This window comes from Furipterus horrens, unplaced genomic scaffold (assembly GCF_987537825.1).
Source record: "Furipterus horrens unplaced genomic scaffold, mFurHor1.1.pri manual_scaffold_4, whole genome shotgun sequence".
NCBI lineage: Eukaryota > Metazoa > Chordata > Mammalia > Chiroptera > Furipteridae > Furipterus > Furipterus horrens.
In genome coordinates this window covers 176,404,510-176,416,523 of record NW_028327174.1, presented here as the reverse complement: position 1 = coordinate 176,416,523, position 12,014 = coordinate 176,404,510, and the positions used below count along the sequence as shown (strand labels likewise).

The window sequence follows — 12,014 nt, the reverse complement described above, 5'->3', positions numbered from 1 at the left end:
CCCTGTGGGGGGTGGCAAGACAGGTGTTGGGGTGGTGGGGGCCGCACCCAGCTAAGAATCTGCAGTTTAACGTGAAGGCTCCTTGCTGCGGCAGCGAAGGGTTTAATCCTGTGGGCAGAGGCAGGGAGACCGCTAGCTGGAGGCTCGGGCAGGGGTCCGCTGAGCGGTGAATAGCAGCACGTGAACAAAAATCAGACATTGATTAAGCACCCCTGACTTGACACGCCTTCTTTCCTCTGACCCTCGCAGCCACTCTCTGAAGTCAGAGGTAGTAGTATTGTTGTGCCCCCTTCACAGGTGCGGCACTGAGACTCCGGACGTTCCAGGACCTGCGCAGGTTCACAGAGATGGCAGGTGACAAACCAGGGCTTGAGCCCGTGTCGGTCTGACTGCAGGGCCCTGCTCGTGATGACTGATGTGGATGGTGCCGTGCGAACGGGGAGGAGGGGTTCGAACAAGAGACGTGGGAGAGAGATGGCGTAACCCCAGCAGAAGACAGAGCCCCGCCCCCTCCCCGAAGGTTCACATAAGGAGGTGTGGGCGGGGTTAAGGACGCAAACAGGGGCGCGGAGGCCCCCAGCAACTGCAGGCAGAGTCCCCACTCCTTGGTCTGAAGGGTGAAGAGAGGGGGTCTTCCTGAGCCCAGAGGGGACTGGAGCTTTATGAGGAGCCATGGCCAGAGAGCACGGACGCGGTGGCAGCAGGAAGCATGTGCCCCAGCTTCTCTCTCCTCGCACCCTCCACTGTCCTGATGGGGCCTTCCATACCCAGCCGGAGGGCAAGGGACCCCAGGAGCTGCTAGCAGGGGACCCCGCCTCTGAGCACAGAGAAGGTCAGGGGGTGGGTGAGACAGAAGGAGAATGAGAATCGGGAAGGACTCCTGGGGCGCTGCCAGGTCCCTGACTTGGGGGACAGGTGGATAATGGCACCCCTCGCTGAGTCAGGAAGCGGATGGGCTCTGCTTTGGCTATGAAGAGTTAAGGTTTTATGGGACAACTAAGTGTCACTTGCATCTCCAGTGACAGTGGCATATGCAGGTCAGGAGCTCAGAAGAGAGAGAGGAACTGGGGCAGAGATAAGGGAATTGTCAGCGCAAGAAAAGTGGTTGAAGCCTGAAAGTGGGGGTGATAACCCAGGGAGCACCCCTCAAGCTGCAGGACTGAACCCTGGGGTCCATTTCCTTCTTAAAGACGTGGTAGAGGAATGGAGAAAAAACGAGCCCATCCCTTTTGCAGAGGCCTCACCCAGTGCTGCCCGGAGCAGAGCCAGCCAGGGGTGGGCAGCTCTGGGCGTGGGGGAGGGGGGGGTCCCCTCTCCTGCTTCCAAGTCTTTTCTCCAACGCAGTTTCATCACTGTCTGAAGAGCTGTCTCTCCAAACAGGGTGTGAAGCCACTGGAATCATCCTGGGGAAAAATATATTACAGGTTTTATTTACTTTTCATGTAGAAAAAAATGAAAGCAATTAAGCTTTACTAATATTTACTACGTGGCCCAGAGCCCCGGCTCAGTCGCTCCGTCTGGTGGTCTTGAGGCAGGAGCTCTCCTGAGAACAGAGCGGTCGGTCAGTTTGTTACACCAGAGAGCAGTGGGGCGTCGTGGTGAGGGTCCCCAAGACAACCCCCAGTTGAGTAATTCACTAGGAGGGTTCAGCATGTAGTTGTACTCACAGCAATGATTTATCACAGCGAAAGAATATGAAGAACAGTCAGCAAAGGGAAAAGGCACGTGGGTCAAAGACCGGGGAAACCAGGTGCAAGCTTCCAAAAGCCTCTCCGGGTGGAGTCGCACAGGACGCACTTAATTCTCCAGCAAAAAACTGTGACAACACGTGTCAAGTGTTGTCTGCCAGGAAAGCCCACTAGGCACTCAGTGCCCCTCAGGGTGATCATCAGGGGCAGGTCACCTAGGCTCCCTCTGCCTAACACATACCAAATCCCAGGCTCCCGGCGGGAAAGCAGGTGTGTGGCATAAACCACGTTGTTTGCACAAACTGTTCTGGTGCAGTCATGCTTACCATTGAGGGAATGGTGGGACCCCTCCCTAAATCCAGGTTTGCAGACAGCAGCTTAAGGGCCAGCCGTGCCCACGGGCCCTCCTAAGGGCACAGTCTGCTGTGCCTGTGACTCTTGTCTGCCCAGGAAATCCTCGACCGTTCTTAGCTTTCAATTTATGGCAGGATATTGCAGTTCCCAGATGCCAGGTTAAATTTATATTATTGAGTTTTAACTAATTTAACTCATTTCTATTACTGTGTCTTAATGACTTTAGTCCTCACAAAATAGACAAGTGGCCTGGAAATGATTACGTAAAAAAAGAAAAACCCACAAATCAAAGCAAATACAATAATGCTAAGTGCACTGCAGTGACACTTGTAGGTGAAATAAAAGACCTTTGTCAGCCACACGACGAGGTAAAAATAATGATATTACTTCATCTTTGCCATCTTTTTAAAATGTCCATGTTCTGTGCATGTTCATGTTGAAATTGTTTTCCTGGTAAGAGAACAAAAATGCACGAAGCCATTGGTCTTAACAATCGTGGCAACCTGTTCGCTTTGAAAGTGTGTTAAGACCACCCAGGAGTGTTCTCAGGCTGCTCAGCCCCCCGGGTGTGCCCTGTCTCTTTGACAGCTGACTCCTGGGCATGGATGAACCTGATCTGGGCTATGGAGACTCCGTTTGAGGGGGGAGGGAGCATGACATGGTGGAGAGAGGCTGGTCTGGGACAAGGTGCTGAGTCCCAGGCTCAGCTCTGGCTGGAGCTTGGGGCCTGGTTGAGAGAAATACGCGTATTCTAAATGCCGAGTCTCAGCTTCTTTATCTGCAAAGTGGTCATCTCATTCAACTGGTGGCTTCAGAAAAAAATCACCCTGGTTTTTGTTGTTTTGTTTATTTGTTTGTTTTTGTCATATATACTTAGCCTCTGGTCTAATAATATAGTCTTTGACTTATAGTGGTCTGGACTTAGGATTTTTCAACTTTACGATGATGCAAAAGCAATCCCCATTCAATAGAGACCTACTTCAAATTTTGAATTTTGATCTTTTCCTGGGCTAACGATATGTGGTTCAATACTCCCTCACGATGCTGGGCAGCAGCAGCAAGATGATTTTGCCCAATGTAGGCTAATGTGAGTGTCCTGAACACATTTAAGGTAGGCTAGGCTAAACTATGATGTTCCGTAGGTTGGATGTATTAAGTGTATTTTCAGCTTACAATATTTTTAACAGGTTTCTCAGGACATAACCCCACTGCATAAGTGGAGGAGTGTCTGTACTTATGAGTGAGCATAAGAAGGACGGAACAAATGAAGGAATGAGATGCAACTTTAACAGACTGGGAATGTACAATCTGGTCACCGAATGAGCTCATCTAAATGTGCAATAATTGGCTCCTCCCCCTCTCTGTTCTGTTTACTTTTCTTGTATACTCACATTATAATATGGGTAATAATGTGGCCATCCTGTGCCTTCTCTAAAGCACTGTGATTCATTCTTGCCTGTCTAATTTCTCCTTTTGATTTTTTTTTTAATGGGTAAGTGCCCACCTGTACATTGTCAGCATTCACACCTTACATGTCCATGTTTCTGAAAAATAACTATAATGCTGTTGTCCTTCCTGGACTTAGGGAGTCAGCTTTACAGTCTATCCAGCCAGTATCTGTTTTCACAAATAAAGTAGAAAGGGGAAGTGTTTTGTCTCTGAAAAGCTGGAGATCCAAGTTTCTAGAAAGGCAGAGTGAAGGGGGTCCATGAAGGGACGTGGCTGGAATGTGTTTGGGAACTTCCTGCATGTGATAATGGCAAACCTGGACTGGGCTAAACTGGTGCATCCAATTCCTCTGGACACCAAGGGCCTGGCCTGGCTCTCTCTCTCTCTCTCCCTCTCTCTCACCACATCCACCTTCTTGCTGTGTTCAGCTGAGGCAGGTGGGGACTTTTGAGGGGAAATTTAGCTCAACAGAGCTGAGAAAAGGCAAAGGAAAAACCAAGCCTAGAACTAGAGTTCCCAGAGCACATGTTTTTCTTTTTCACTTTTTTTTTTTTTTTGTCCCAGTGAGCAGGAGGCCCCAGTGGCACACAGCCCAGGGCTAGGCCATGACGTGGGGCCCAGGTTGGAGCTAGGCGAGTGTCCTGGTTATTGGAGGGTGTCCAGTCCAGTTAGTGAGGGTGAAGTCTAGAGAGGCCGGGATCTGGCCAGGATGGTGGAGCAGGCAGGGAATGGGCATCCGGGGGGCTCCCGAACCTTAACACATGGTAACTGCCCTTCCCAGCCTGCTGGGATCCAGGCTATTGGCTCCTATCAAGGCTGGTAATTCCCATCAGCCACCAGCCCAGGGCTGAGGATGGCGCACTTTTTTGTCCTGGGGTATAGGCAAGAGCCATACAGGGCCCTAGTCTCCATGGTCCCATGTGGGCTCAGGGCCAGGCCGGCCGCCCTAGCACTGAGTAACCAGACTGCTGAGCTGAGGTCACACAGTGCAGTAGGAGCCAAGCGGCCTGACCATGGTGGGCAGGGGAGGTCTGCGCAGCAAGATCCAGGCAGCATCTGCTCCTCTCTTTCTCCAAACACCTGAGGAAACAGGCTCCTGGGGAGAGTGGGAAGGTCATAGCCCTTTTCCTCCAGCCATTCTCCCTAACTGAGCAGCTCCTCATGATGGTCTGGAGCTGGCCTAGGTACAGCTGCCAGTTGGGTGTCCCCCAGGGCCAGCTCTGGCCGAGGCCTGTCCTGTTCTCAAGGGTTTGCCGAGCCCTGGAGAAGCCCCACAGCAGCCTCACTCACCTGCCCAGTCTCAGCCCCTGTGGCTCTGTGCCTTCCTTCACCCCTGCTCACAACAAGGACCCAGGAGTCCCACAGAAGAGATTCCTGGGGCCACCTGATCTCCTGTAGATGCAGGTGAAGGGACAGAGAAGGCAGCGATTACATTGTTCCCCACATGGGACACTCAAGGAAAGAATGGAAGAGGGAAGGCCAGAGGGCTTGTCTGTCACCCTCGGTGACTGATCTCTCGATGATCCTGGGACCCTCCATGCCTCTCTCAATGGCTAACTTCCTTGGGGGCCCACCGAAGGCAGGATTGGAATCCCCGTTGCCTCTGTGCCCAGGGCCCTGGGTCGGGCAAGGGCTGATAGAACTAAATGTCTGTCAGATTGAAATGTGATTGAAAGACTGTTGGTGCTAGTAAAACTCTATGACAGGTAGAGTGTCTGTGCCCATCGCCTAGAGTCCCCCTGTTGGGATACTCTCATCAATGACAAGTCTGGTCCACCTAGGAGATATTCATGCTTGTGTTTTCTCATGGCCTCTAGGTCAGGACCTGGATTCTTACTGTGGGCTACACAACAGCCTTCGGGGCGATGTTTGCAAAGACATGGAGGGTCCACGCCATCTTCAAAAACGTGAAAATGAAGAAGAAGGTAATCACTCCTTCTGTTTCAAGGCATCTGCAGTCCTCCATTAGCATTTATTTAACTAGTATTTATTAAAAACCTACTATGTGCCAGGCACTGGGATAAACACAATCCCCTGCCCCACTCTGCCCCACTCTGCCCCCACTACACCTTCACCCACCTGGGGAAATCAGTTAATGAGGGGTTTCCAATGCACAATGATACTGGCTGGTCAGGGACATAAGGGGGAGGGTACTGGAGTATAAGCACTAGGGGAAGGCTTCATGTAAGAAGTGTCACCTTGCTTAGACCTGGAGGGTGAGTGGTGATTAGCTAGGCAGAGGCTAAGAAGTTTTTGAGCCCTGTAGAGGGAACTGTGTGCAGAGGCCTGGTGGGCATGGGGCCGGGGGGATGGAGGCGGGGGGCGGTGTGCACCAGGAAAGTATACATGTTGCTGACAGAGGTTCATTGTGGCTGAGGCACAGTGTTTGTGGGGACAGGGTGCAAGGAGAGGCTCCAGGGGAAGGCAGGAGCCATGGTAAGGAATCTGAACTTCAACTTTTGGGCACTGGGAGTCCTTGAAAGAGGGGAGGGACACAGGGCAGGGACCTGACTTAATTGTTCCGTGTTCAAAGAGGAGTTCTGCCTTCATGTGAGTAGAAAGCATGGCCACCGATGTGGTTGGGTGTAACCAACACACTGACTAAGCTTGACTCTTGGGGTGTATCAGAGAGGAACTTTCTCCACCACTGTCCTTTTAACTCTTCCAGTGGTGCTCTTCCCCCCTTGCTCCTGGACAAAATTTGGAGAAACCTCATGACTTTGAAGGTCCTCTGGTCTGCAACTAATATGAGGAGTCCATCAGAATATCCCAAACTTGAAAGTGCATTCAGAAGCACAGCTTCCCCCTGGCCAGCTCAGGCCTGTGGCAGGCCTGCCACCTGCCCTGAGAAAGGGGGTACAGGTGGGCTGCTCTTCCCTTTTGCCAGCCTGAGTTTTTCCCCATCATCCCATTCCCAAGGATACTGAACCCTCCAGAGTTGGAGCTTGGGGTAGTGGAAGGGGCAGGAATGACCTTCATTGCCAGCAGCTGGCATTGGGCTTGCTGTGCCTTGCAGGAGCTAAGCAGGCCCTTTAGACCCTCCTGGATGTTTTTGTGGGGTTCTCAAAGCCCCCACTACTGGGACTCTCTCCAGCAGTGCTCTTGCCACGGGTGAAATGCTCCGCCGGTTGGCCACTATGGCTTCTGCCTCCACCCCTGAGCATCTGGTGGTTCCCCACTCCCGGACTCACCCTGCCCCCCCTGCCCCCCTGCCCCACAGCTTGTCTTGTGCAGGGCCACAAGCCCTCCCTTGCACTGTGGGCCACATCTGCTCTGCAGGAGGTGCTCCTGCGTCCTCTGCTCCTACAGTCTTGCAGGTTTCAAGTTGATCCCACTATGTCAGCTGTCCCTCTGTACCCCCTCCCCAGCTGAAGGGCAGCTGGCCAGCCTGTCATCCCCTAGTAGGTTTCTCAGACAACAGTCAGGCATCAGTTCATTAGGTCCCCCAGGCTACTGGGACCCCTATCAATCAAGCTCCCTGAGTGCTTTTCTTAAAGCCTCTCTCTTGATCCTCTCTCTTGATTTGAGGTCAAGGAGGAACCATCCCCACTCCATCCCCTGTCCTCTCACCTGAGGGAGGATCTCAGAACATCATGACAAGTCACTTTTTAAACCCCTGATGTGGGTATAGCCTGTTTACAGACATCTCTGCAGATCCCACATTGTGGTCTCATCCCACTTTGGAACGTGGTACCTATTGTTGCAATTCTTCTCCCCAAACTTGCGTTTCCCATCCGGCCCCTGGGTTCTGAGCCCTGGCACCTGTGGCAGACAGCAGGTGTGCCCAAGGCAGGGGGTGCGGCAGACAAGGCAGGAGAGCAGGCGTCCACTCCCTGCTTCACCACAGACCTGCCATGGGACTTCGGGCAAATCCCTTCATCTCTCAGGTTCTCCATTTCCTGGTCTATAAAATGGGGATCTCTTGAAATGCAATTGTTTCCTGAGCTGTGATTCTGCCTCACTCGTCATCCTCACCACCCGCCTTTTTCACTGCCAGGGCTGCTTAGGAGCTCCCCTGCAAATTGGAGTGGGGGTACCCACCCTTCTCTGTCCCCTGACCCACGCTCAGCCACCTTATGAAAACTGCAGGCTGCTTTTAGAGGAAGGAAAGAGCCCCATTTGGCCACCACTGCCTGTGCTTACCTGTGGGGCCCCTTCCCTCTCTGGGCCTCAGCAGCATTTGTAACTACTTCCTTCTGTCTGGAAGAGGAGAAGCCTGGCTACCCATCCTTCTCAGCCCTGTCTGCACATTACAAGAAGTAACCCAGCCCAGGCCAGTTGAAACCAAACTCCAGGGCTGGGGCTGAGTATCAGGAGTTTTGGGGTTTTCCCAGGGAATACTAACAGACAGCCAGGGTGGAAGATCTCTGGTCTAGATCAAGGCTACACGGAGCGAGGGCTGGACCAGCCACAGCAGCACCATCAGCATCATCTAGGACCCTGCTAGAAATCCGGATTCCCACTCCCACCGCCTACCCCCGCCCCAGCCCTAAGAATCCTGAGTTGGAGCCCAGGAGTCTGTTTGTCACCTGCCCTTCCCAGAGACACTGATGCCAGGCAAAGTTTGAGAGACACCAAGGGACTTCCTGGGCTCTTCTGCTCTGTGGCTCTGGTTAGAGAGAGACTCTGCCACTTAGGACAACTCCATCCTGGCTTTGACAACTCGCAGTGTTGATTCCTCTCTGCCAACAGGTGATTCGTCCATATTGTGATCTGTCATAACCAGCCTTTGTGTTCCGTTTCTCATGTGATCAGTGAGCAAGGGCACTCTGACTGTCTGGCAACAATGGACAGACCACGTCAAGGAAACTAGGAGTTCAGTTGTCTGCAAGCCCCCAGAGGCAGAGCTGTGATGTGGCCACGTCCTGCTGCATGCCTGAGGCCGGGGCACCTGCTGTTGCACCCCTGGGGGTCTGGGCAACTGAGGGGCTCCAGCTGCTGGAGGGCCCAGGGGTCCAGGGGAGGGTCTCATCTGGGAAACTGCCAAAGGCTCTGAGTACAGACGTGGTCACCAGTTTCATCTGTTGTGAAAACGATTAAGGCCAGATGAGCCATACCATCCCAGCACGAGAAACTTCTTGCTCTAGGCTCTCTAGATATTCCAGGAGAACTTTAGCAGTATTGCGTTTATCAACCAAATCAGAGGAAGTTAAAAGTGTAGAAGAGAAGTTTATATCACACACAGGTCAGAATCTGGGAACCAGATTGTTTTGAAAGAATTGTGATAGTTGCAGGTCAAAAGTGGGACTGAATTCTCCATGATTCCAAGTTTTTGTATAGCCAAGATTGGTTTTTATTGTTTTATTTTATTGGTTTTTTAAGTTTAGACTTTTTAAAATTAAAGTAAGCCCCCTAATTTTTTTAACTGACATGCACACTAGATTTACATAAATTTGTAAATGGAACCCCACACTTTTTTTCGTACAGCCTTTTGATCCTTTTCTTCTTTCCCCGGCTCCCCCTTCTTCTCCCTCCACCCACAATGGCATGCCCTCCCCACACGCACGTGCACGAACTGCACCCATACGGCCCTGTTGTTAAAGACGCTGAAAGAAGAGAAGTCTATTGCCAGGTGGTGACTCGGTGCTTCCAAATTTAGTATTTGTACAGCATGTTGCCTTTTTTTCCTAAAGATCAGCCATAAAATCTTGAATGGAGAATCCTTATTATGATCTTTATTCTGACTCTTCCTAGGACCTAACTTAAGCGCTGAGATGAGAGCAGTCAGCAGTGAGACCTTCCTCAGGGGGCAGGTGGGGTTTTTGAGGACGAAGTGAGTTCACTACAACCATGACTTGATGCTGCATAGGGACAGCAACTCAGATCTCCCTCCAGGCTCTGCTTGGGGAAACTGCCAAGAGAGGGCTTTTGACAGCGTCACCAAAGCATCAGTTGTCGATGCTTTGAGCGATGGCAGGAAGGCAGGGCCACTGTATTGTGCAACTTTGGGGGACACCGTTCACACAGTCCCCCTGGAATGGTGCCCAGAATTAGGCAATGAATTGGTCTGAGAGAAGTACAGTATGAATTGGTTAAAATATCTGAAGTTTTTTGAAGAAATAAAGAGATGCCTTTTTCAGTAAACCGGGAGTCAGCCACCTTCTTCCGTAAAGAGCCAGGTAGTAAATATGTGAGGCTTTGCCGGCCAAACGGTCTGTACTACAACCACTCAGCTCTGCTGTTACGGAGGAAAAGCAGCCATATACATGCGTGAATGGATATGGCTGTGTTCCAATAGAACTTTATTTATAAAAAAGCAGTGGGCCACACTTGTAGTAGTTTGCTAATCCCTGCTCTAACAATGGAAAGTGACATTTCTTAATAATAGCTGACGCTCTGGTTGGTATGGCTCAGTTGGTTGGAGTGTTGCCGCGTAGTCCGAGGGGTTGTGGATTTGCTTCCAGGTCAGAGCACATGCCTGGGTTACAGCTTTCAGCTCCCGGTCAGGGCACGTGCAAGGGGGAACCAATCTGTGTTTCTCTCTCACATCAATGTTTCTCTCTCCCCCTCTCTCCGCTTCCCTTCCCCCTCTCTAAAATCAATAAGCATGTCCTCAGCTGATGATAAAAAATGATAATAATAAAATAATTACAGATGACATCTGTTGAACAGTAATTGTAAGCCAAGCTCTGGTAATCTCACGTGGTCCGTGCAGTTATCATCCCCGTTTTGTAGATGAAGACACTGGCTCCGAGGGATTAAGAAACTTACGTAAGATCGCATAGCTAGTTTTCAGATGCAAACTCAGATCTGATTCCAGAGCCTGGTGCTTACACATTCCTGGGTGTCTTTGCTCCCTCCTCTCTCAGTGAGGATGAGCAATAGTAACATCCCAGCCTCAAAGAGAGAGCGGATGTGATGGCATCGATTTGCAGTGATATAGCAAAAACTTCAGATAGCTTTTGAGGAGAAAGCTGAAAAAAATAAGGAAGTCAGAGAATCTGAGGTGACACTTGAGAGATGGCCTTGTTTCATGTGGGGATTCTTTGCCCAGTCAGTGCTGTTTTTGAAATTTAAATTTTTTGATCTCTTTTTAAAAGATTATTTTAAATCAGCTCTCCTTGACTTTGTATATACTTATTCACAATTAGTCACCCTCACTATCATGCATACTCTATGACGGCCGGATATTTATATCTTGTCCCCTGCCCCCAGTGCCTAGACTAGAACCTCACTTGGCGTAGGCACTCAATAAGTGTTTCTGCAATTAATAAATGAAAGGTAGCTTAAATCCATTTGGTCACAAACACTGGCCAAGTGTCAGACTTTGGAAAGGGTGCCCAAAGGAAATTAGACGCGCCCTCTCCTCTTATTCTCAGATCTTCCTACCATGGATCCATCAGTGTGATGTTTAGTCCAGGGTCTAGTAGAGCTGAGGTGCAATATCACATTCTGCCCCTAGATGTCATTACCAGACACATAAACAGAATCGCTAATTGTCAAAACCCAAGTCATGGTAGCCAAACAACTACCATTTCTTGAGCATCTTATCTGTGCCAGACACTCTAAGTAGGTACTTGCCATACATTTCCTTTTACTGTTAAACCAACTGTGCAGCTGAGGGCTCAGTGGTCCCAGTTTTAGAGCACGTTGTACAGCATGTGCAAGATCACATTTGTCAAGAGCTGGGATTAGAATGAGGTCTTCTAAATCCAGAACCGGTGTCCTTCCCATGGCACCAGACTGAGAGATAATATGCGAGCCTCTCTGCTCCCTGAGTCACCCTGCTCCTAGCCACCTTATAAATGGGAAACGCAGCATGAAAGATGTGATTTGCCCAGGATCACACAGGTAGCAAGAGATGCAGCCAGGACTCCAATCCAGATCCATGTAACCCCAAATCCTGTCTTTCCACTGCCCCATGCTACCTCAAAGTTCATACTTGAGCCTTAAAATTGGAAAGACTTTATCACATTTATCAAAAGGAAGTTTTAAGGCCCTCTGGGCCACGTGGGGGCCTTCGCATTCAGGCAGCAGCAGAAAAGGTGCTGCATCCACTCTGAAGGGAGGCCTCCTCCCCTTGCAGGTGACTCCTGAGTGTGGCCCCACCCTGTGTTCCTCAGCTCTTTCCCTTCAATGTACTGCTTCTTGTCCAGTACAGACTGTGCAATCCCAACAGACCCAAGGCTTTGTGTGCTGGCGTATAAGGTGTTCCACACTCCTGTCCCTCATGAGCTCTCAGGAAGAGACCAGGAGAAAATGGGACCGCTGCGCAAGTTCAGGGTCACTGCACCCTGGAAGTAAGACCACAGGAAGAGTAGTCAGCCTTTAGTCTCATAAGAAAGCCGTGGCAGAAAAGATGGGGTCTGGAGGTGCAGGCACTTCCTGGTGGGGGAAGTGTGGGGAGGGGGTGGACTGAGAGGCTGAAGCCAGATGGACAAGACACCCAGTGTTTGTGGCCTCTCATCCTGGTCGTCACTGCTCTCTGCATTAAGCCTGCTCACCAGGCCACTGCGCTAGCTTCTAACTGGTCTCCTACCTCAGGCTCCCGCCTCAGGTCCACCCCTCAGTGTTGCACATTGC

General features: G+C 50.8%; 1 protein-coding gene across 1 annotated transcript in view; it reads left to right on the top strand.

Annotated features, from left to right (window-relative positions):
* Window positions 1–12,014, top strand: part of GABBR2 (gamma-aminobutyric acid type B receptor subunit 2) — a 340,480-nt gene that overhangs the window by 273,029 nt on the left and 55,437 nt on the right. The window contains exon 12 of the mRNA XM_090274483.1: window positions 5,309–5,416. Coding sequence (XP_090130609.1) covers window positions 5,309–5,416 — 108 coding nt within the window. The remainder of the gene's footprint in view (window positions 1–5,308; window positions 5,417–12,014) is intronic.